The sequence below is a fragment of the Rhinoderma darwinii genome, chromosome 4 (genome assembly GCF_050947455.1).
Source record: "Rhinoderma darwinii isolate aRhiDar2 chromosome 4, aRhiDar2.hap1, whole genome shotgun sequence".
Lineage (NCBI taxonomy): Eukaryota > Metazoa > Chordata > Amphibia > Anura > Rhinodermatidae > Rhinoderma > Rhinoderma darwinii.
The window spans coordinates 371,770,033-371,793,791 of NC_134690.1; the positions used below are offsets into that span (position 1 = coordinate 371,770,033).

The window sequence follows — 23,759 nt, forward strand, 5'->3', positions numbered from 1 at the left end:
GGTCGAGGCCTGGCCTTGGGTTGGGGAAGTAGAGCAAGAGCAAAAGAGGACCCGGAGAGCCGAATATAGGCCACCACCCTCTCCCCCTCTTTCACCTTTAGCGCGAAGAGCCCTAGCGGCGCTGTACAGAGGCGGTGATCAACAGAAGAGCAACCCTCAGACAGGCGTAGGAACCTAGGGTCGCAATGTGTGTTCGAAGTGTCGATAATCAATATGTGCTGCAATTCACACTAATACGCGCAGCTAGGTGCGTTCTTCATCGACGTTCAAGGCCAGTGATCCACCACTAACCAAAGGACTTATAGATTTCCCTTAGTCATAGTAGAAGATTTTGTCACCAATCATCGCTCCATTTACATATTATTGATCAGGCTGGACAAATTATTGGCAAGTGAGTGGTGACCTCTACTATATTTGTGATTCTAATACACATCCTTCCATGATATTATCAATCTCACACAATAAGTAAAAATATTTGTCTTAAGTTAAATCCAAACACCCTAAAGAATTGTAGAAGGTAGAACCTTTCTCCAGCCATGAGCCTTAGAGAAACACTCTCATAACTGGATGCAAACAAACTGTTAACATGGGAATCTCAGCGCCCCGGCTTTGATGTAGCTGTCATCTAGCCCAGTGACTCAATTTGAGCTCCTAGTGCTCCTTAGCAATTTGATTGAACTTCACTTGTTACAGGACTGACATACAGAGATCATAAAAATTAATTGCCTCTAATGTTTGCCGTACCACACGGCTCTGGGAACTGCGTAAGGAAAGCATTGATAAGATGAGCAGATTGAAGAAAATGCAGGCTTAAACTTGAGACGTGTCCCTCAAGAAGAGATCGGATCAGATCTGAAAAATAAAATAAGCTTAAAAGCGCCCTGAACAGAGACTATTTCTACCTAGTCCGGTGGACACATATGGATGGTATTCACACATTCAGCCTGTTTTTTGCTTTATTGTGTTGGTTCAGTTACTGCTTGTAAGGTTCTTCTGCAAATCCATATTATGTCTGCACATGAAATGAACGCCTATTTCCTTTACACAAGATTTTTTTAGTTGACCTCTTGACAGTGGATTAGTAATAGGGTTCCATAAGTGGCAGATGGTGATTTGGTAATTGCCCGTATGAAAATATTTATGCAAAGAAATGTAATAGAGGTTTTCCGAGATTCAGGTGAATTTCAAAAAACCCTTTTCCCTGTGCCCTGTGCCCTGTGTAGTAATATAAAACTTTTTCAGACTTAATCTTGAAAATAACTTTCAGAATCCCCGGACTACTGCTTCCCCCACTGGTGGTTCTCTGTTTAAAACCTGTAGAACAGCCTGACCTCTATAATATCATCCCATGACCATGGAATGGGGGTAGCACAGGGCTACAGCAGTGAAATCAGTCTTTTACAAGACTATAAGGCCCTGTTCACACAGAGTTTTAGACACATTTTTTGCCGTGGAAACCGCGGGAAAAAACTGACAAAATTGCCTCCCATTGTTTTCAATGGGAGTTGGAGGCGTTTTTTTCCGCGAGCAGAAAAAAACGCTCGCAGGAAAAAGAGGCGACATGCCCTATCTTGAGGTGTTTTCCGCCTCAAAAACCCCATTGAAATTAATGGGAGACGGAAAAAACACTGACGTGTTATCTGACGCGTTTTTTGACGTGGTTTATGTTATTAACCGCTCCCGGTTTTTCCCTTTGCCCGTTGAAGAAATAGGTAAAAACCCGTGTAAAACGCGTCAGAAAACAGAAAAAAACTGACCTGATAAAAAAAAAACTCCGTGTGAACAGGGCCTAAGGGTGGAATTTATCAATCGTTTTGTGCCAGTTTTAAAAAGTCACAAATGATGGCGCACGATATATTAGTGTAAAAATGTGCAACTATCCTTGACACTCGCCAATTTAAAAAAATTGCCGCAAAAAGTAGGTGGGGTTTACATGGAGTGGGCGTGGTATTCAACTTTTCAACAGATTTATTAATACTAAAGCCAGAAAACGGTACAAATCTAGGCCTGCTCACATCAGATACAGATTTCATTTTCTGACTTTAGGACAGTCCAAATTGCATAAAATTTATTAAGAGGCATGCACCGTTTTAAACATTTGATGCAATACACTCCAACGCAGCCATAGACACTGTAAACCTAATTTATGTGGTCATCTGCACACTCATATGATCCAGCAATGATAGGGCTAGGTATATTCTTAGAATGTTTTCTCCACCGATAGAACTTTTTAGATGACCCATTAGCCACTTGGAAGCCAGAGCATTAAACTATGTACATAGCAGAGAGGGTGTGGAGTGAAATGATTTCGTTGACATCATATTCGATAGCGCAATATGACATGCATCTACACAAGTGAAACACAAAGCTCCTCTTGATGAAATGAATGATAAAATCCATAGCCGCAACATTATATCCATTGTTTATGTTGTAGAAGGGAGCTTAAGTAGGAAGTTTCCTGTTCCTTTATCCATTACTGCCATCGGGTAGAATGATCTATGGTGGGAGCTTTGGGAACCAAGATCTAGCAGAAGCTCTGTGTATTAATGGACATCAGTGTCACACCATAAGGTGCAAACAAATGTATACTTTATATTCAAGGATTATAATGGGAATATGTCACGTATGCTCCATATTTGTACTCAACCTTATGGTAGAATAACAAAATCTGTCATCATATTCCTCAACCGATTTAAAAGTCCCAAATGGCACAGAATGTTGGAAGAAATTGCAAGGCGACAGATTTTATGTATTTAATTGCAGCACGTGGATTCTGTAAAGATGTAGCCGTTCTCACAGTCCAATCACTGAACAGTTTATCCTCAGAGCTCCTTCACATCACATGGAGCACCTCTTAGAAGTGATCCTAACAAAGGAAGTATTTAATGCAATTTCTTTGTAAACAAAACAAATAATAGAGATTGAAAAGATGAAAGTGTATGTTAAATAAAGACGTGCGTTCCAGCTCTTCTTTCATAAAATCTACTTAACAATGATACTCTCTCTCTTAGGAGCTAAACCAATAAACTAAGATGCAAGCGTCCAGGTTCTTCCTCTGAGATTTCAGCCAAATGCATAGTGGAGACCTACATTTTTATTTCTGTAGTAAGTACGAGTAGGTATAACATTACAATAACACTGTAGACAAAGGCATGGACAACCTGTGCCAATAGCAGAGCTACAATGCTACTAAAAGTAGATTTTGACTCATTTTTTTGGGACCGTTTCTTGGAGGTGGCATACACAACAGATCAAAAAATAGAAACATGCAAATGACTATAATATTACTATACCATTCTAAACATAGCACACCCATGTATACAGAATATTGGAGTCTCTGAGGTATTCTGTGACCTATATTAAGTTCTACCTACATTACATTAGATTGTGATTTCTATCTAGTGTTAGGCTGGAAGTACACATAAAAAAAGCTGTCGAACAACAGTTATTCCTCCCGATCCCCTCATACATATACACGCTCAGCGGGGTCGAGCGTGCATGCGTTCTGAATAGGGAGAGGGGAGTAAGCTGCTGCCAGAAACCTAAACTCTGGCGGTGGCTTTCCTCCCCTGAGAACAAAAGGATCTGGGATGTTGAAATTCAACTGCCCGATCCTTCCAACCCCTAAAATCTGCCATCGGGGGATAGCTGGAAGGCTACAGTACGTATTATATTGTTGGCCAATCCTGACAAAATTGCCAGTTTGTCCGACATTTATCTAATGTGGCCAACAATAGGTAAACAATTATAAAAACTCAGTGTATAGTAGATGCAGCTAAATGTAATCTAAGTAAGTCCCATAGGATATTTAAAGGAATACTTCATAAAAACTGGTGTACTGTATATTTTCTGGCACAGAGTCTTAGAGGGTGGTACTGGACTCAGATCTTCAAAGAACACCAATGATCAAAGCCATGTACCTTCCCTTCAGGCCCTGCACTAGATAGATCAGTGTATTCATTTTTCCTGGAACGTTCCTTTAAAAAAACTAAAGTGTGACTGATAAACAGAGCTGCTAATAAATGTTTCTGGAGGCTCATAGAACCGAAAATATGTGAGATAAAGTAGTGATTATGGAAGCAGATATTTTTCTAGACTTTCTGTCACTAATCCCATTGAAGAACACTATAGTGACCAATAGACTGTATTCAATGCCACAGATAATACAAACTTCAGCGATATTGTCCCTTTAAGTATTTTGGATCACCCAATATAACCAGTGGTGTAACTACCGCTGTAGCAGCCATAGTGGCTGTTACGGGGACCGCGGAAAGGAGGGGGCCTGTGCCCTCCGCTATGACTGCTACAGCGGTAGCGACACCACATTCAACAGTATCTGCATCCTTAGAACACTATGGCAGAGCAGGGAGCTGTCTCCCTAGTCTGCCATTTACTAGGCTACAAGACAGAGCGTGATTACGTCACTGGAGCACGCCGGCCTACGCAAGGATCCCGCCGGCGTTGATTTGCTCCGTTCGTCACAGGAACAGAACCTAGGGGAGTATGACTTTTTTTGTTTTATTTGTTTGGGGGTCGCTATATGGCGCTATCTACAGGGGGGTCGCCATATGGCGCTATCTAGAGGAAGGGGGCTGTATGGAGCTATCTACAGGGGAAACTGTATGGCGCTATCTACAGCGGGGCTGAATGGCACTATCAACAAGGGGGATGTATTGTGATATCTACAGGGGGAGCTGTATGGCACTTTCTACAGGGGGAGCTGTATGGCACTATCTACTGGGGGCTTTATGGCGATTTCTACTGGGGGGCTGTATGGCACTATCTACTGGGGGCTTTATGGCGATTTCTACTGGGGGGCTGTATGGCACTATTTACAAGGGATAGGTGAGGACGCTATCTAGAAGTGGGGTGTGACACTGTCTACAGGGGGGGCTGAATAGCACTGTCTACAGGGGGGCTGTATGACACAATCTACAAGGGGGCACTATCTACAAGGGGGGCTGAGTGGCCCCTAGGGGAGGGGAGCCCAATCAAAAGTTTGCTATGGAGCCCAGTCTTCCCTAGTTATGACCCTGAATATAACCGACCACAGACTTCACAATAATTCTGCTGCTCCCTCCATAAGACTTCAATCAAGAAAAATCCACTCAGAATTTTCAGAAAGTCGGATAATTCAGTACTTGTCTTCAACACAAAACTTTAATATAATGTGAAATTGCACAAGATCCGAAGCAAAAGGCCGAGCTGAGAGAATGAATTAGAAAATAAAGTTATAGTAGGATACTTGTGATAATATTCCATCATCAACTTTCTTTTTGATAGAACTCTATCTTTAGAAGTGTGTTAGTTTTATATAAATATATATATATATATACACATACATACATACATACGCACACACACAATCAGCCACCTATCCAGTTTTATTGGTGCTAAATTAAAGGAAATAAACGGTATATATCGTTGCACAGATGGACACCGTAAATTCAACAGGTAATACTCCAAATTATCTTGTCTAAGCTTGGAAAAGTCACAAAGTTTAGGAAATCTGTTACTTCACCATATGCAATTTTACAATTATAGAAAAAATAGAAACCCAAAGCTTCTCAACCTTCACTAAGTCGGAGCAACATCACTAAGTGCGAATGCATTGTGAAATGGCCACACAGAAATGACAACGTTTTGTCGCTACAGAAAGTCAATAAACCTCCAGCCCTCTACAATGTTTATTTCCTAGCTGCTCTTCTCTAGAAATGTAAAGCAAAAACCATTGAGGCAACAAATACACAGACTTATCTTCTAGCTCAGGATGGTTGAGATGACTAGAGAAAGAATTGCAAAAAGGAAGCACAATCTGTCCCTATTACCCTCACTTAGTCCAGGACTGGGCTACAATGTCATCACTGTCAAGGGTGTAACTTGAATCATGTGAATAGGAGTGAAGGCAAATAGTTGTGCAACAGTCACATGACAAACCATCATCTAGCCCTAGCGTCACATACATAATGTTGAAACATCACCCAGTACTAAACATTGTTTATCCAAGTTATCCTTCTACTAGTTGAACTTATTTATTGATTTCCAGTTGCTCATATAGTGCCATCATATTGCACAGCCCTGTACAGATTGTCATGATTCACATCAGTCCCTGTCCCCAATGGGTCTCACAATCTAATTTCCATATCTCAGACAAAGGGTCAAATTCATAGGATGCCCACAGGGAAAAACACGCAAACTCCATGCAGGCATTGCCCATGATCAGATTCAAATCCAAAACTCCAGTGCTGCAACACAACACAAAACTTTAATACACTGAGCCACCGTGCTCCCCATGAGCTTACAACTAACATTGGGGCTGTAGACCTAAGAAGACACAAAGAGCAGGTGGAGAGGGGGTCATATGAGAGGATAATAAAAAAAAATACTGCTCCTCCAGTTAATACCACTAGACTCCCGCCCCACACCTTGCCCATTGCCTTCCATTGTAGGAGAAATAGGTTGTATGACTTGTGGGCGAATTATTTTGGGTATGTAGAGCCTTTTGCATGAGGGAGGTTAGTGGAGCCAACTTGAGCTGCCATGCTTCCTCTCTACCGGGTTAAAAAAGGCTACTTTAAGGTCAATAGTTTTGGACTAAGAAGGAAAGCAAGGATTCGAGGGGAAACCCCTACACAAATGCAGTACATCCAGAAGCTATACATATATTCCCATAACTATGAAGTAGCATTTTCTTTACCCACCTAATATTTTAATAGAATGAGCATATGGCGTTGTTGTGTCCTATGGTTACATAAAGAAAAACACAAAGAAAAAAGAAATAAAAGGCTTTCATAGTTGGCTCTATTACCACTGCACTATATTACTTTGATTATCCTGCAGTTCGTTCAGTGTTTTGAAGAATATATTAATTTCACTCAAGAATTTCGGTAAAGATAAATTAGTCTAGCGGGATTAGATTTTTTGGCAGCAACCAATATGGACCCGCAATGCATGAGAGACCTGCCTACCCCCCTTTTTGACATATGCCTTTCACGACCTTTCGTAGTTGAACTGATCAATGAAATATGGCAGAAAGAAAAAGATAAAGTGCCATTTTAGCCAAGCTTACATATTTGACAAAGTTGTGTAATGGGATAAGTATTTGTTAAGTAGACTCAAGTTATAATATAGTTTTGGGATGAAAAGATCTATTGAAATGGAGAGGTTTGGAGGGATTTGGATTATAATGGACAAAACTGGTCACCAGATGCATGTGTTTGAATGTGTTTTAGACTATGTAGCAGAGCTGAATTCTAAATTTAAAATTGTTTTTTTTTTTAGTAGTGGGAGGTAGAGAAAATGTGACTATGTCCTATCTACCAAACCACTGTGTCCCTTCTCTGGATTAGTACAGTGTCAATTCTGACTTAAGTTGAGACCTAAGTAATCTGGTCATGACTGGTTGCTAGGGACAACCACATAGAAAAAGCTGTGGCTGTTAGGTAAAGTTTTCAAAGCAACGAGGCTGTCAGAAATTACTCCGTTGTTCAGCTGAAAGCAACGTAATTAATTTATTATCCATATATATATATATATATATATATATATATATATATATATATATATATGAGGAAAATGGTCTCTAAAAAGATGACAATCAATATGATTTTTGTAAATTCATACTGGCCGCAAAGTTTATTAGCTGAGACATCAAAGGCATTGAAACATGTTAACCGCAAAGCTGTCTCAAAACATGCCTAAAATTGAAACACTACAACTTTTATTCTTAATGGGATCCATCGGGATTCGGCATGGTTTACATCATGTTGACGGGAAGAATACCGCGGCATTCAGCAATATTTAACCCATCAAATTTGCCGGGGTTGTCGATCAAGGCTCCAAACAGAGCCTCTGATGGCAGTATGAACATAGCCCTAATAGGTCATGGGTCTGGCTGCAAAAAACTGGGCCCACATGTGCCACCTTAGGGGATGATATGATGCTGCATAACATCTATAGACCCACATTTATAAGAAGGAAGTATTCACTTGTAGAGTTAGATAGCTCCATGTAGTGTAATGACATCATTGTGCAATTAGAATGATTCACCTCATCACACCTCTGTGCCAGCCGGATGGATGGATGGATGGATGGATGGATAGATAGATAGATAGATAGATAGATAGATAGATAGATAGATAGATAGATAGATAGATAGATAGATAGATAGATAGATAGATAGATAGATAGATAGATAGATAGATAGATAGATAGATAGATAGATAGATAGATAGATAGATAGATAGATAATTTACTATTCTATAAGTAACAAAAACACACATGGACATTCAAGTTTTAGGTCATACAAAAGGAATCCCAGTTTCATAGGCATTGTGGGGGGAATTTACCAGTTGGGCTCCAGGTCACCAGATGTTGTTTTTTATATAAATCCATCATATAAGACATCTAAAAATTAGAGTTTATTTGGCTGAGTAATTTTACATAGGTCCATAATTTGTTTATTTTTTATGAAGCTTTTATTTTTTGCTAATTGTTATAAAACCAGAAGGTAACACGTTCTTGAGTCTGCACGTCGTGTAGTGTTCACAGCTTTCGTGCCACTGATTATTCAGTGAGCACAAGAGACGCTATGTTAATGTTACTGCCCTGGAGGACTACAGGAGTAGCTCAGTGGTAATGTCACTGCCTCTGAAAAGGGTGACCCCAATCCATACCCTGGGGTCAAATGACTATGGACCTGTGCATTGTCAGGAGCTTATTTGCCCAACTAGCAGCCAAAAAACAAAGTGAAGTTTCTTATACGGAAAGTTCTGTGTGAACAAAGCTCTGTATGTAAATATAAAGGTTGTATATTCTGCCTATATGTGGACATCTGTTATAGGGGAAAAAATTTGAAGGGTCCATGCTCAGCTCACTAGATAAGAACTAATGAAGTGAGCCTCCCACCGTCTACATTCTGGACATGTTTCGGAACCCGGTGATAGCCGTTTATGGCATATGTTTCTATTAAGGCATGGTTTAAGCTTCACAAATTGACTAATGGGCGTTTATTTTTGTAACCAATTAAATAAATTAAAATCTATATGTATCAAGTCTGAATGTTCCATTATGAGTGTCACAGGAAAGCTAAAGGTTCTGTATCACCCGAAGCATGTTCGAATATACTAGTAAATGTTGTGGATACATAGTGTATATCTCTGAGATCTCTTATCAGCTCTGTCTCCATACAGCGTCTTTGATGTTTGAGTCACATAATGTTGATTAATAGTTAGTTTTATGATAACTTTCATGACATATTCCCTTTTTGATCAATGCTCTGCTCACCCCTCTAGGAATTTCATTTCTAACCTCTGTTTTGGGTGTCTTTTTATAAACATTTTTTGTGGTTACATAATTATATCAGTATCTGCACAAATATTTACAGATTGTATATGTACAATATAACAAGTTAACTATTTAAAGGGCTATTACAATTTTGTCAAATAAAGGTTATTCATTGTATTATGAAAAGTTATACAATTTTATAATATACTTTCTGTATCAATTTCTCACGATTTTCAAGATCTCCGCTTGCGGTTATTCAAAAGGAACCCTCATTGTTTACTCTAGGGGATAAAAATCTGTCCTGGTCATGTGATGATCACACAGGTGCTAAGCTCATTACAAGACCGATCTCTGATATCTGTACTGTTACTGTAACGCACCATGCGCCTTTGTGTCCATCACGTCGCCGGGACAGATTTTTATCTACTAGAAGTAAACAAAGATGGTTTCTATTTAATAACTTCAAGCAGAGATCTCAAAAACCCTGAGGAATTGATACAGAAAGTATATTGGAAAATTGTAGAACTTTTCATTATACAATGAATAACTTTTATTTGTTGAAACCAGACAAAACACTCTAAGTGCATAAACATGCATATAGCTGCTATTGACAGTTTGTAGATTATATGTCTAACCACCAATTAATGCGACCATTATATATCATTAAATAGGGCTATGTCTTCATCATATTTATCCCTGTATTAACAACCACCGGTATCATGACATTAGATTGTAAGCTCATATGGGCAGGATTTTCCACTGGTGTCTTGTTACTATGCTTTGACAATTCTATCACGTCTTTTTGACTATACATGGAAGTTGATGACACTGTATAAAGTTTAAAACTGATCAGTATAAACATATATATATATATATATATATATATATATATACACACACACACGCTCACACACACACGCTCACACACACACACTCACACTCACACACACACACACACTCACACACGCTCACACACGCATGAAAAATGTCCTCTGGAGTTCAGAGAATATTTCCAATTATGTCCTATACGCATGTTGCACAATGACCAATGCAATTATTAATTTCTTATTTGCTACTTTTCTATAACTTTATTATAAAATACAGAACATTTAGAATTTTACGTTTTTCAAGATGACAAGTGCAACTGATGTACCAGTCAACAATCGTATATATTACAAATCTTACATTATAATGCATATGTAGAAATAGCAGAATTGAGTGTGTCATTTGGCAACTCATCATAATATCATAGTGCATATTAAATAAAGTTAACACATTTATTGCCTCCAAAATTAATAAAATAAAGCCTTAAAAATGTGTTATTCTTTTTAAGTTATCTAAAACTTTTTTTTTTTTCATTTGCAAACTCAACTGTGGATACAGTATTTTTTCATATTATAAATAACATCAAAACTTATTTTGAATTGTAAAAGTTTTATCTGTGGCGAAACTAGATCCTGTGCTGTGAATTAATAAATTTGACTTTTTATTATCTCATGCTGCATCTTGTGCCTTTAGTGTGTCAGCGTTGTACGTGATTAATTCCTTGCATGTAGTTATTCTCTTAATGTGAAACTTTATAATTTACGAGTCAAGGTAAGGTCTAAATGCTCATAAATTTGACAACAGCAATCGCTTCATATATATATATATATATATATATATATATATATATATATTCAGTAGGGCTGAGTTTGTCATCTGGCACAACTAATTGGGATGTTACAATGTGTTATCAGGGAACTTCCCCTAGGACCACAGGTGAATCTAATGTATTGTGTTGACTCTAAGTTGTCACGATGAATGCACAAAACAGTTGCAACTATTTTAGTTCTGCTACATCGGTATAATATATATATATATATATATATATATATATATATATATATATATAAAAAATTATTATTTTTTACTTTAAATGTAATCAAATTCTTATTTGAGTAGACTGTAAAAGTTGCCATAAAATTACTTATTTATATCAATATAATCTTTATCCTTCAATATTATTATATTAGAAATTGTATATATCATAGAAAATGTTATGTTTATGTTTACGTTTATTTCTAAAATTATTAAATATTCCCACGGTCATGTATGCCATCATATCAAAAATATTACAAATCTAGCCTTGAGATAAAAATATTGCGGGTTCAGTAATGGTGAAAATAATTGGGGAAAAATAGCAAAACATTAATACCAAACTATTGACTCTGCATTAAATATGGCAAGAAATAATGAAAAAGTCACTTGCTTCTTATTGTTACCATATTGTCATGTATCATTTTAATTGCCAATTTGAAAACGTCCAATGCGTATTTCTCATCTGTAACTTATGAAATAGACAAATTAACTCCTATGTAGCCAGAGGGCAGTGGAAACATGAGCGGCTCTGAACTTTGCAGGAAGAGAAATTACAAAAAAAAAAAGTTTTAAAACTGAATTTAAAAAATAAAAGTGGGCCTGGATATGGGAACTTCACTCTATGCAGGTAGACCACTAGGCCAGGAAAAATACAATGATCGATACTTAACTTGCCCCATATTATTGATAAGTATCACCTACATAACCCAAGTTTTTGGGAACCCGATATTACATGCTATTGGTCTACTTGGCAATGCTGAATTGTACTATGGTGACACATTAAGATACATATTATAGGGTCTTCTGGAACTACAATAGCATAGGCCTAAACAAAAACGTTTTTTTATTTTTTTTATTTAGCTCCCAAAAACTTTTCCAAAATGTTTTCAAAAATTGTCATAATGGAGTGATCAGAGTCAATAGGCTTTGGCATAAGACACATCATAGTCAAGCATCAAGACTGGATCTAGAAATTTAAAAAGAATAAAACTTGCCCACCATGAGCCACTGCATTAGAGGGGTGGTCCCAGAAAGGGTTAATGAAACATGGCTGTTTATAAGGAGCTCCTCCAGTGGTAAGCATAGGTGGAGCTGTGTGGAGAGGTCAGATGCTGGACAGGAAGTAGCATTGGGTTACATGACAAGATGAAGGACATTCTCTAGTGTTGGTAAAAGCCCACTCCTCTTTACCATACTTTGCAAGGAAACAAGTTAAACAGGCAACTAGCCACTCCAGATCACATAACACCTGAAGGGGATCTTCATTTGTCAGCAAGGAGACAACAGTACAGTTCAAACTGGCTCAGCCGCATTCATAAGAAAGTGCAGGGCTTTAAGTCTACAGGAAACGTTTTCAGGAGTGGGGGTAGTGTCCTGAGTGTCTTGCTTAGATTTGAATTGTAAGCAAAAAGAAAAAATGACCAAACTTTTCTCAGTTGTATGTATTTACAAATAATCTTCTAAGAATTTTATTTCAGATATTAGATTTTTTGAGAAAATTATCCTATTAGAGCCCTCTAGAATCTAGAATCTACCTAACAAATAAAGTATGTAGATGTAGCAGAGCTGAATTTGTCAAGTACCTGTTTCTTTCATACATAAGGATAATTCAAAAAATAATTTAGTAGGATTACCCGATGTCCTATAGAAAACTAGTGGTATGACCAAAAGACAAACTCAGCTCTGCTACATGTAACATACTCAGCCCTGCCTTATTTATATAAAGCAATTGTCGGTGTTGAAATTAGCAGTTAGGCCATACAGTAGCATGACGAAGCTACAAGGAATTAATCCTGTACAATGCTGAGATGCATCACAAGATAATAAAAAGTAAAATAAACTAATTTATGACCTAGTGTCTGGTTCCCCCACAAATGGTGCATATGATGTTCAAAATCAATGTTGATGTTCTTTAAAATATTTGTGCAACAGTTGAATTTACTAATTGTTTAAGATCTGTTATCCTCTTGTGGTCTAGGTCACTTTCTCAGGAAAATAATGATTTCTTGGAGAAAATGAGGAATAAATCTTCATTTTGGAGGCAATTAAAGTGTTGATTTCATTTGTGCCCCTGAGCTATTCTTGTAATTTGTTCAAGTAGCTTTATGTACCCTGCACAGCAGAGCTTTTTAGCAACCTAGGTTCCAGCAAGTGTGTTGGATGGCAATTTATTTTTGTTGAGCAGCTTCGGCCTATGGCTTACAATGGATTCTCTGGGATACGAAGCTTTATGCTGGAATGTGACTTGTACAAGGTCCAATCAATGCATCGCTTTATGGATTTATAGGGGTTAATCAATATGTTAACTTATCTGAGATGTAACAGTAATAAATCTGAATATCATCTGATTATTATTGTTTTATTTTACAGTTTACGTTCTAATATTGCCACAGCAGTATCCTTATTTTCCACTATGATCTCACTACAAATTTACAAAATGTAAAGTAACACAGCAAAGCTAGTTAACCCTTAAGGGTCCTGACAGTGGCACAGCTATGGGGCTTGGCTTGCCTCTGTTGCTGCAAGGTTTTGGCTGTGTGTGGAGTAACCAGCAAGCGATTCCCATGAGATGCTCTTATTACACCCTAAATACTGTCTAGTAGATCATAATAATATTATTGCTGTATTCATAAACAATGACAAAAACAGCAAAGGAGTGAAATAAACAATTACCGGGGACACAAACATATCTAGGTGTATAATATATATATATATATATATATATATATATATATATATATATACATACATACATACATACATACACACATACACACGCACTATTTTTTTATTATTAACACATATATATATATATATATATATATATATATATATATAATATTTTAATGTTACAGTATTTGACATGCTGGTCCTTATTTCCACTGTATCTCTTTACTGTTTGTATATTGATATTTTATTGCAACTCAATAAAAACGTATTGATTAAAACAATTTGAATAAAATTATTATAATTTGAAGCTTTTTTGTATTTACAATTATTTTAATGATAGCAGCAAAAAAAATAAATAAAATGGAGTCAAAATAGTTACAAATTACATTTATCTCTTCTAAAACATAAAGCACAACCTTCTTCTCTTCTCTAGTCTGCCTAATTAACCTTTACACTGCCAAGTCTATTCTCTCCACTAGTAGGAAGCAATTGCACACCATGCAGTCCCTACCATTGATTCCCCTTTAATTCAGGGTTAATGCACACAGTCAATTAACCCTTGCCTTACGCCTTCCTTATCCTATAGAAATAACATTATCTCAGCAGTTTAACCACACAAAGCATTAACCCCTTATTAATGCAAAATGACCTTATAATGAAATCATTATAAATACAATTCATGCATTGCGCCTCCTCCTGCGTCAATCCTTGCGCTCGCCTCTGGCAACAGTGAGGTCAGTTAGCGCTACAAGGGGCATCTCCTGCATAATGTGGCGCTATGGGATAATGATATGTTTGTTTATTATATAAAGGGTTGTGATGGCAAGACACTATATAAACACATATACACTGGGCTGATTTTACAGCATTTGATTCCGGGGAGGGAAGGAAAAGGAGATGGGCGCTCTCTGCAAGCAGCCTGTGCACAAAGCAATGTGCACTGAGGTCTGAATGCGCTCGGCCAAGGGAAACTGACAAGACAACCTAATGAACCGTGCACGCAGCAAGAGCACAGCCCAGTCCTGCTTCATGTTATCTACCAGACCACCAAGACTACATACTGAAAATATACCCTCTCCATTATCACCTATAGCTTATATACAGTGCGATCACTGCACTCACTGCACATAACCCCCATATCACCATCTACAGAATGCACTTACAACGTCAATCACCGTACCCACTGCATATAGATCTTTATCTATTTATAGTATTACTATGCAGTGCGATCACTGCACTCACTGCACACTCCTCTTATATCATAATATATTAACTAAACATGCAGTGCCATCAACTGCACCCAATGCACTTATATCTCCTATGCATCAACTACAGAATGCATATACAGTGTGAACACATCACTGAACCCGCTGCATATATATTCCCCTCCATTGTCATATAAGCATTAATATACAGTGCGACCAGGGCACCCACTACAAATATAACCTTTAGATGTTCATCTATACAATGCACACATACAGCGCGACACTACATCCAATATATCATATATAGCATCAATTTACGGGACGATATCTAAAACATAGCATCAATATACAGTACGATCACTTCATCCACTATATCATCAATGATTGAATATAAAGTGTCATCACTGCAACCACTATATCGTATCAAAATACAGTACGATCACTGCATCCACTGTATGATCTATGACATCAATATACAGTGCGAGCATTGAGCTCACTGCAAACACACACACACACACACACACACAAACACACCTGTGTGTGTGTGTGTTAACTATATATGCATCAACTATAGAATGCTTGCTCACTGCACATATACCCTTTCCATTATCTTAAGGATGCAATTACTTTTTATTAGCAATGCACATTTACCTCCCTTTACCATCATGTAAGCACACAAAGTTATCACTGCACAGATCACTCCCATCATCATCATCATTATCATCAATAGAACACTAGTGTGATCACTTTACCCATTTAACACATATTCTCCCCGTCAAAATAATCATCGTCAATATACCACATATTCAGCGTTATTACTGCAACCACTCACTGCACTTATAATTGCTTGTGAGTTGGATCATAATACTTGTAAATTATACTCATTTATTTTTATTATTTGAAGAAAAAAATTACCCAAACAGAATAAAAAAAACACCCAAAAAGCAGGACATGCTGGCTGGAAAAGCCTCTGTACCAGCTCATCCTGCCAGGTCTAATCCGAGATCACAGCTTAATGAAGCAATAATAGGCACATTATTCCAAAATTTTCATTTCCTTAATCATATGCAAATAATAGGAAGGCCCCAGCAAATGGTGTGAATATCAATAGGGATGGATGAGGAAGAGTAGAAGGGATCTGCTCTGCTTACCTGATCTGTTAGGTTTGCTGATCTGGTCATATCTTCACTGTCTGACTTGGATCCACCATCCCTGTCCTCAATGACCAGGTCTATGGGCATTTTTCCTTTCAAACAACTAATATACCGATGGCAGAAATTGTCGCACAGTTCATGTACCTAGGTCCATGGTGGGAGAATAGAGAAAAAATAATAAACGATATAATCAGTCGCAGATAAATAAAATTGACAAGAGCAATCAAGATCTGCTGGTAGCACAAACAAGGGGAACGCATTGCAATTATCCTCCTGAGACCTTTCTTCCAAGACGCATCAGGAATTAGGAGGAACTTTCTTTTCTGCTAAAATAGAGATATCTTAGAAAATTGACACTGACAAGATGATTCACAAGCTACAACAAATTCAACACCCGTGCTAAATTCATCTACTCCTGGGGCTGTGACCACAACAGAGATGGTGACCTGCATGGGTGACATTTAAAGTAAACTATTTAATTTCATCTACTTATATCATCAGAGGGGGCTGCTCAAGGCGAATAGGAAAAATGCAATGCAAAAAATAAGAATATACTACAGTTGTATTCAGACCTGAATTTATAGAATGGGGCATTGTGCTTTAATATTTAAAGCCATAGAGAAATGGAATAAATAAAATTTAAAAAAAAGCCGGCTTGCGACTTTTATAGCTGGCATCAAACTGCAATCCCCTTTATTGCTCAGATGCAAAGCAGCCTGTAAAATTACATTACCATCCTTCTCCCTACAGCCTTCAAGAACAGTCCCAGATAGCAGGAAGCTCTGTCTATAGAAAAGCTCCCACAACAATCAGTGTCCTGAATTTAACCCCCCACCCTTATACTATTTATTTATTTATTTATGTATCAAAAATAATAATAATGCAGTAAAATATTGACATGCATATAAACAGTAATATACACATGCTAAGCAGTATTGCACTCTACACCAGGCATGGGCGGTGATGATCCTGGTTTTAGTAGCAGAAAATGGCAATTAAACCAAAAAGAGAAATGGATTCCGTGATTTGTCTTGACACTAATTACATAGAACCAGGGAAAAAAAGACATCTATGCAAATTCCCTATTAGCTATAGCTTATTATGACTCCACATCACATGCTTTACCTTTTCTAATTCCAATAGATGAAACCTTAATACTTGTATGGCTTGGATCATCTGTAAAGAAACAGGCAGAAACACCATGATCACTATTACAGCACAGAACAGCCTGAATGTCAAAGAGTCTATAAACTCCAATGTAAATGTAGTCTAATACAGTAAAGAATATACAGTCACTTCCAAACCTAGAGTTAGACTATCCATCTACTCCAGCAAATGGTGTTTGATTTCATTCCATTGGAATCCCCTAAATAGTTGGGGGCTTTTGATGTATTTTCAAGCTGTTTGTCTACAACTCTAGAGGGATGTGATAGCACGGAGAAGACTAAGGTTTTGACAACCCTAAATAAACCAAGAAGCTGATTACTGTAGTCACTTACTGGGTGTCATAAAAAGGGCCACCTCATTTACTAAAGAGGGGCAGATAGTTGTGCACTGATCACTGTGTAAATGACTTAAACCAAACTGTTACTCTGTATGACTTGTAATTAAGAGCTCTGTGCAAAATCAACAAGCAAAGAAGTTAAGGGAAGGAAATAGTAAAAACATAAATAAAAATAATATATAGGATAAATAAAAATAAAAATCTTACCAAGTTATCCAATTCCGGATTTGAAGAAAACAAGGGTTTTTCTGCTCGAATCTGAAGCCAGATAATAGGGAAACACAATCACTTAGTTGCTATTACGGTTCCTGACTCATTATAATAATAGGGCCAATCACTAAAGTTTGTATATAGTTATCATCCAGTTCATGAGTTCTACCAGGGGGTGTGTGTATGTATGTATGTATGTATGTATGTATGTATGTATAGGTATGGTATAAACAGACATGTAAACAGACAATATTAGGGATGTTGTGTGGGATCATTCATGCATTGTTTGGCTGACCTGTTTGGCGAATACTGCAATGTCTTCATTGAAAGACTCAGAGGAACACACATCACCGCCTGCCACCCCTGGTTCTCGGGGGGTACATGTAGCTAATTCACATTTCTCAAAAATCAGTGCTAATAGAGGGAACAGGGGGTGTCTGCAAGAGAAACACAACAAATCAATAAAGCATGTACCCACCAGTGCCACATGATCAGAGAGGGTATCTGCCCCTATGCTCCTGCCAGTTCGGTGCTGCACAACACCACAGGCCCAGGTCATCAACAGTCATATTCACAGCAAACATACACAGGCAGGCAAACAACACTACAACTCCACAATGCAATGCGATATATTGTATGTATCTGTCTGTATAATATACAGCACAATCGGTGTACCTTAGTGTGTTGTTACAATCTCTACAATATAACGACAAACAACACAAAGCAAATATACACAAGCACACAGCAGTACAACACCCGGATAAAATGCGATTATTTTACTACAAGACCCAACAGTCAGTGTATGATTGTAAACACACACACACACACACACACACACACACACACACACACACACACACACACACACACACATCATATATATATATGTACATTCGCAGCCAAACACTACAACACCCAAATGCAATGCGCTTTGGATTATTTGACTCTATAATAGCAATGAACACACGACACAGCCACAATCATAAATTCGCTGCGAATATACACAGACAAGAACGCGCTTTGGTTTAGTTCTATCTAGCTCCAGTATGATTGTTACGACCCCCTACTACAGCAAATACACATTCAGCCGCACTACAACACCCCAAAAAAATAACGCTATGATACACAACAATCAGTGTGGCTCGATGGTTCCCACAACAGTTATCAACACTCATGTCGGCAGCGAATACAGCTCAACTACACCACACAGACATCTACTTTGGCTTCCCTTATTCTATACAGTACATTGAGATAATGATATGATCTGTGATCACATTATTAGCTACAGTTATAAAATACGATATTAATTAGTTTCTAAGAACTCGTGCACAAGATGCCATATCCTAAGGATACGTCTATGAAAGGGTTAACATGCTTTACAAGTTCGGATTGGCTTTGTTTGTTATTTGGATGCAAAGATACAAAGTAACAAATATACAATAATACATAATAAACGTATAAAGTGTCAGGATGTTTAGATTAGTAATAAATAGTGATAATAATGTTGCTGTGGGTGGTAATAGTAGTAATATTAAAATAATTAGTAATGGTAATAGTATTAGCAATTACAGGAATGGAAGCAATATTAATAATAGTTGAATAATAATTTACTACTAATAACAGCAGTTTAAGTAGTATTAATAATTATAGTAATACGTATAAAATTCTTATAGGAAAAAAACTTTTTTCCTTACACTACTACTATATCTGTCCCTGTATACGACGGTATAATAAGCTGAATACAAGTGTTGTGCTATCTGAATGCGGTAATGATGGGAGCTCCAGGAACTTTACAACCCAAGTTAAAGTGAATAAATTATTTTATTTAAATTCTGAAAGAACTTTCTCCTTTTGGTTTTGGAAGAGCGAGAAGCTTTTCGTGCAAGAGATACTATGTTACCAGCCTAAATAAACTTGGTAAGATTAGTGGTAGTGTGCGACAAATGAGGGAGATTACACTTGTGTTCACATTAAGCAGAGCGTGTGGCTTTCATTTATTTAAGACATTCACAGAAAGAACTACAGAACTGAGGGTAATGCAGCAATGTATCTTTGTCAAGGAAAAAACAAACAATATATATATATATATATATTATTTTTTTTTTTTTTATTACATACACGTTCTGCCCATTCATTCTACAAAGTCATGCCATACAACACAACACAACACATCCACACACAATTCTAGCAATTGGCAGCTGCTATTACAAATGTTCGCATTAGTTTCTAAACTTTCCCGACGCCTCCGTACACAAAACACCAAAGTGTCGGACAAAGTTAGAATATTTATGTATATAAAAAAGTCTACAACGGATACATAAATTACACATTATAATAACATATTCTCTATGGACTAAATAGGAGCTGAACAGATAAAAACTTTGCTATAGTTTATATTTTAACTTAAAGCCTTTGCTGGAAACGTTTCAGAACACAGATGAGCAGTGTCCATACTAGATGGGTATTATTGGGGTAAGGGTGTATTATACATAGCAGAGCTGTCAGCTGTACGTACCCATAGATGGAATCTTTATCTCTCTTGAGGGCGTCATTGACTGAGGAGCCCATGCTGGGGGGCATAGCGTTGGTATGGGCACTATGCGGGTACTGGTGGGAGTGCAGAGGAGGACCGTGATTCATATGATGAACAGGCTGCATGGACCTAGCAGCATGGGGGTCCCCATACATGGTACTGGGGATCCCTACTCCATCCATCCCACCGTAATGGGGCAAGTCGTCGTACTGTATGACAGATAGAAAGACACCATCAGACAAGGGAGAGCATAGAGCATCAGATGGGGCCTTCAGATCCCTCCACCACCACCACCATCATCATCATCATCCTCCTCATTCTCTCCATGGAGAAGAAGCTTGTGGCTGCTCTGGATGTCTCTCTCTTTCGGCCAGGCTTGAAGGATTTTTAGCTTTTTAAAACATTCACTTTTTTACACTGTTCACATGGAGAAACCCAATGGAAATCACAAGGAGTGAATGTATTTGATATGTGACAGTTGGGAAGTGAAGCTGAAAACGAAGCCGAGAAGGGTTTGCCTAATTCAATAACCATATGCCAACATGTGCCAATGAGGCCAATTAAAGGAAGTCAGCCTGAAGTGTCAGCTGGGGCTTATTTCATATCTATGATATATATATATATATATATATATATATATATATATATATATATAGTGTGTATAATATGATGACCTCCAGTTTGTGTGGAGCTCTTGCAGTACCTGTTCTATTCACTATGTACTATATGTTGTCTTCTTATCAAAAGTTCTGACAGATCTTCCAATTATACAGACTAGGAACGATCAGTGAGTGTGGATATTAGTAAATAGCTTGTGTTCTGTAAGGCTTAAGTGTTAGCAACAAAGCAGCTTTCTACTCCAGATAGCTCATTATGGCTCAGCACTCATATTATGCAAAGTTTAATGACTTTTAATTATTGCAAGGCTCCTGATTATGTGCACATATTCACAAGAAGAGGCAGCAATTAAGATTACTTGTGTTATTTGGAATACAACTTGACTGAAGTGACAGATCTTTAGGAGAATTTAGATCTGACTCTACATTCCTATAGGCACCAGCACTTTGGAAACTCGCATTGTTTACTGGCTGCTGCTGTCAACAGTACCAACGGTGTACTGGTCACAGGCATGCATTACACTATATATATATATATATATATATATATATATATATATATAAATATTGTGCTTCCAAAGTCATAGGATAAAGTAGACAAAGCCTATGTGTGAGATATTTTTGCTCCAGTTCTAAAGAGTTAATGATGTCTTTATGAAACATGTGCAGATATGCTGTACATAGGGTTCATGAAAGTATAGAACACATAGGACACCTACATGATCGCATTGCACATATAATATAGATTAGGGATAAGCCATTGAATTTTATATGAGCCTCTATGTATATAGTAATATAGTCCCCCTATGTATGTCTGTTATATCTGAACACTTATGTCTATGTGCATGGTAAAATATTGCCCTTTTTATATGATAAGCCCCTTTGTATATGTGTATAATATAAATATATAGAACACATACAGAATTATTTTTTCCTCGAGTACATATCTTTTGCATGCTACATGAGTCCCTATATCTATAGATATACAGTATATGAGCGCCTATGTTAATGTGCATGATATAAGCATCTAAATATATAAACACATGCATCATTGTATTGCTCTGTATTTAATGTACATTTTAAATACATTGCACATGCCCCTATGTATATAATATAAAATACTGTATATATCTCACTATGTGCACGTACACTTCATTGTATATGATCATATATATATATATATATATATATATATATACACATACGAGTATGCAATGAAGAATGCACTCCAATAAAAAGTGAAAACATCATCTCTTCTCACATGGAAAAAGTTTCCCCAGCCTGAGTTTGAGCCACGTTTCCATCACATTTAAATGTATGAGTGAGTACCTACCCTCTGAGCCATCGGCCTTCCTAACTCCTGGCTACTTGACTTTGAGATATATCCTATATAAGGCCAGTGTGGATGACAATCAATTACTCCACCAAGTGATGATGAGAGATATAGAAATAGATATAGTAGATTAAATCCTTCTTCCGAGTTCCCAGAGTTTACACAGAAGAGTCATTCAGCCTCTCAGACTTTTCTTTCCCAGAGCTGAAAAATTCTCCCTTTTCCCTTAAAATGAGTTTAAAAGTCGCAGGAAGCTGGGGGAAAGTCTCATGGCTGTGCGCCACCTGAGCTGTCAATCATAGGTGCGCCGCTTGTCAAGGTGCTGAATGAATGATGGGCGATCTCCTGGTGAAATAGTGTCCAGATGCAGAGTGCAGGGGGCTCGGGCTCCTCTCTGGGTGTGCAGCCTGCAGCAGCAGCTCCTTCCTTCTCCCTGTGATCAGCTGTAGGGACAGGAGGAGAGTGTGAGTACCGCCGATCACCGCCACTGCTGCCGATCACTGCTGCTGCCTGCTCCCAGTGTGTGTGCTGCACAGGCGGAGAGCTGGGTCTGGACCAGAATGCTGGAACCCGGAAGTAGTGGTGGCCATAACAGGTCGTGTCTTACACAATGCAATGGGCTGCATCAACTAGCTCATGTGCAGAGGGGGGTGGAGGAGAAGGAGGGAGGAGGAGGAGGAGGAGGACATCCCAGACAGCAGCAGCAGCAGCACATACACTCCAATAATATAGCTAAAAAAAGGAGCAACTATTCCCAGCTCCCAACTACAGACTATACTATACAGCTCCAGCTTGGCAGTACAGAGTTGCAGCAGGCATGCCCTCATTCTATCTCATGGCATGCCAGGCTGCCACATTGCACTTTATATATTCACTATAGTAGTTTATGGTGTTATGTCTTCCACGGAGACTGCTGGAGAAGTCACTGCCCACAGTGTTACATTGTAGCATTAAAACACATGAGACATTACAGAACACATATACATGTAGACAACACATATATATGCAGATAGCACATATACATGCAGGCATCACATGAGAAATGTACAGAACACATACACATGCAGATAGCACCTATACATGTAGGCAACAGATGAGACTTTTACAGAACACATATACTTGTAGACAACACATATATATGCGGATAGCACATATACATGCAGGCATCACATGAGACATGTACATAACACAGATACATGCAGATAGCACCTATACATGTAGGCAACACATGAGAATTTTACAGAACACATATACATGTAGACAACACATATATATGCAGATAGCACATATACATGCAGGCATCACATGAGACATGTACAGAACACATAGACATGCAGATAGCACCTATACATGTAGGCAACACATGAGACTTTTACAGAACACATATA

General features: G+C 37.9%; 1 protein-coding gene across 2 annotated transcripts in view; it reads right to left on the bottom strand.

Annotated features, from left to right (window-relative positions):
- The window catches only part of MEIS1 (Meis homeobox 1), a 114,516-nt gene extending 91,519 nt beyond the window's left edge, over nt 1-22,997 (bottom strand). The window contains exons 1-6 of one of the 2 annotated variants that reach the window (XM_075863119.1): nt 22,372-22,997; nt 20,404-20,630; nt 18,184-18,325; nt 17,886-17,936; nt 17,300-17,350; nt 16,172-16,318 (exon numbers count right to left, since the gene is read on the bottom strand). In XM_075863119.1, coding sequence (XP_075719234.1) covers nt 16,172-16,318; nt 17,300-17,350; nt 17,886-17,936; nt 18,184-18,325; nt 20,404-20,630; nt 22,372-22,383 — 630 coding nt within the window. In that variant the 5' untranslated portion in view covers nt 22,384-22,997. The remainder of the gene's footprint in view (nt 1-16,171; nt 16,319-17,299; nt 17,351-17,885; nt 17,937-18,183; nt 18,326-20,403; nt 20,631-22,371) is intronic. The other variant, XM_075863120.1, reaches the window with a different exon arrangement.
- Nucleotides 22,998-23,759: the final 762 nt, after the last annotated feature.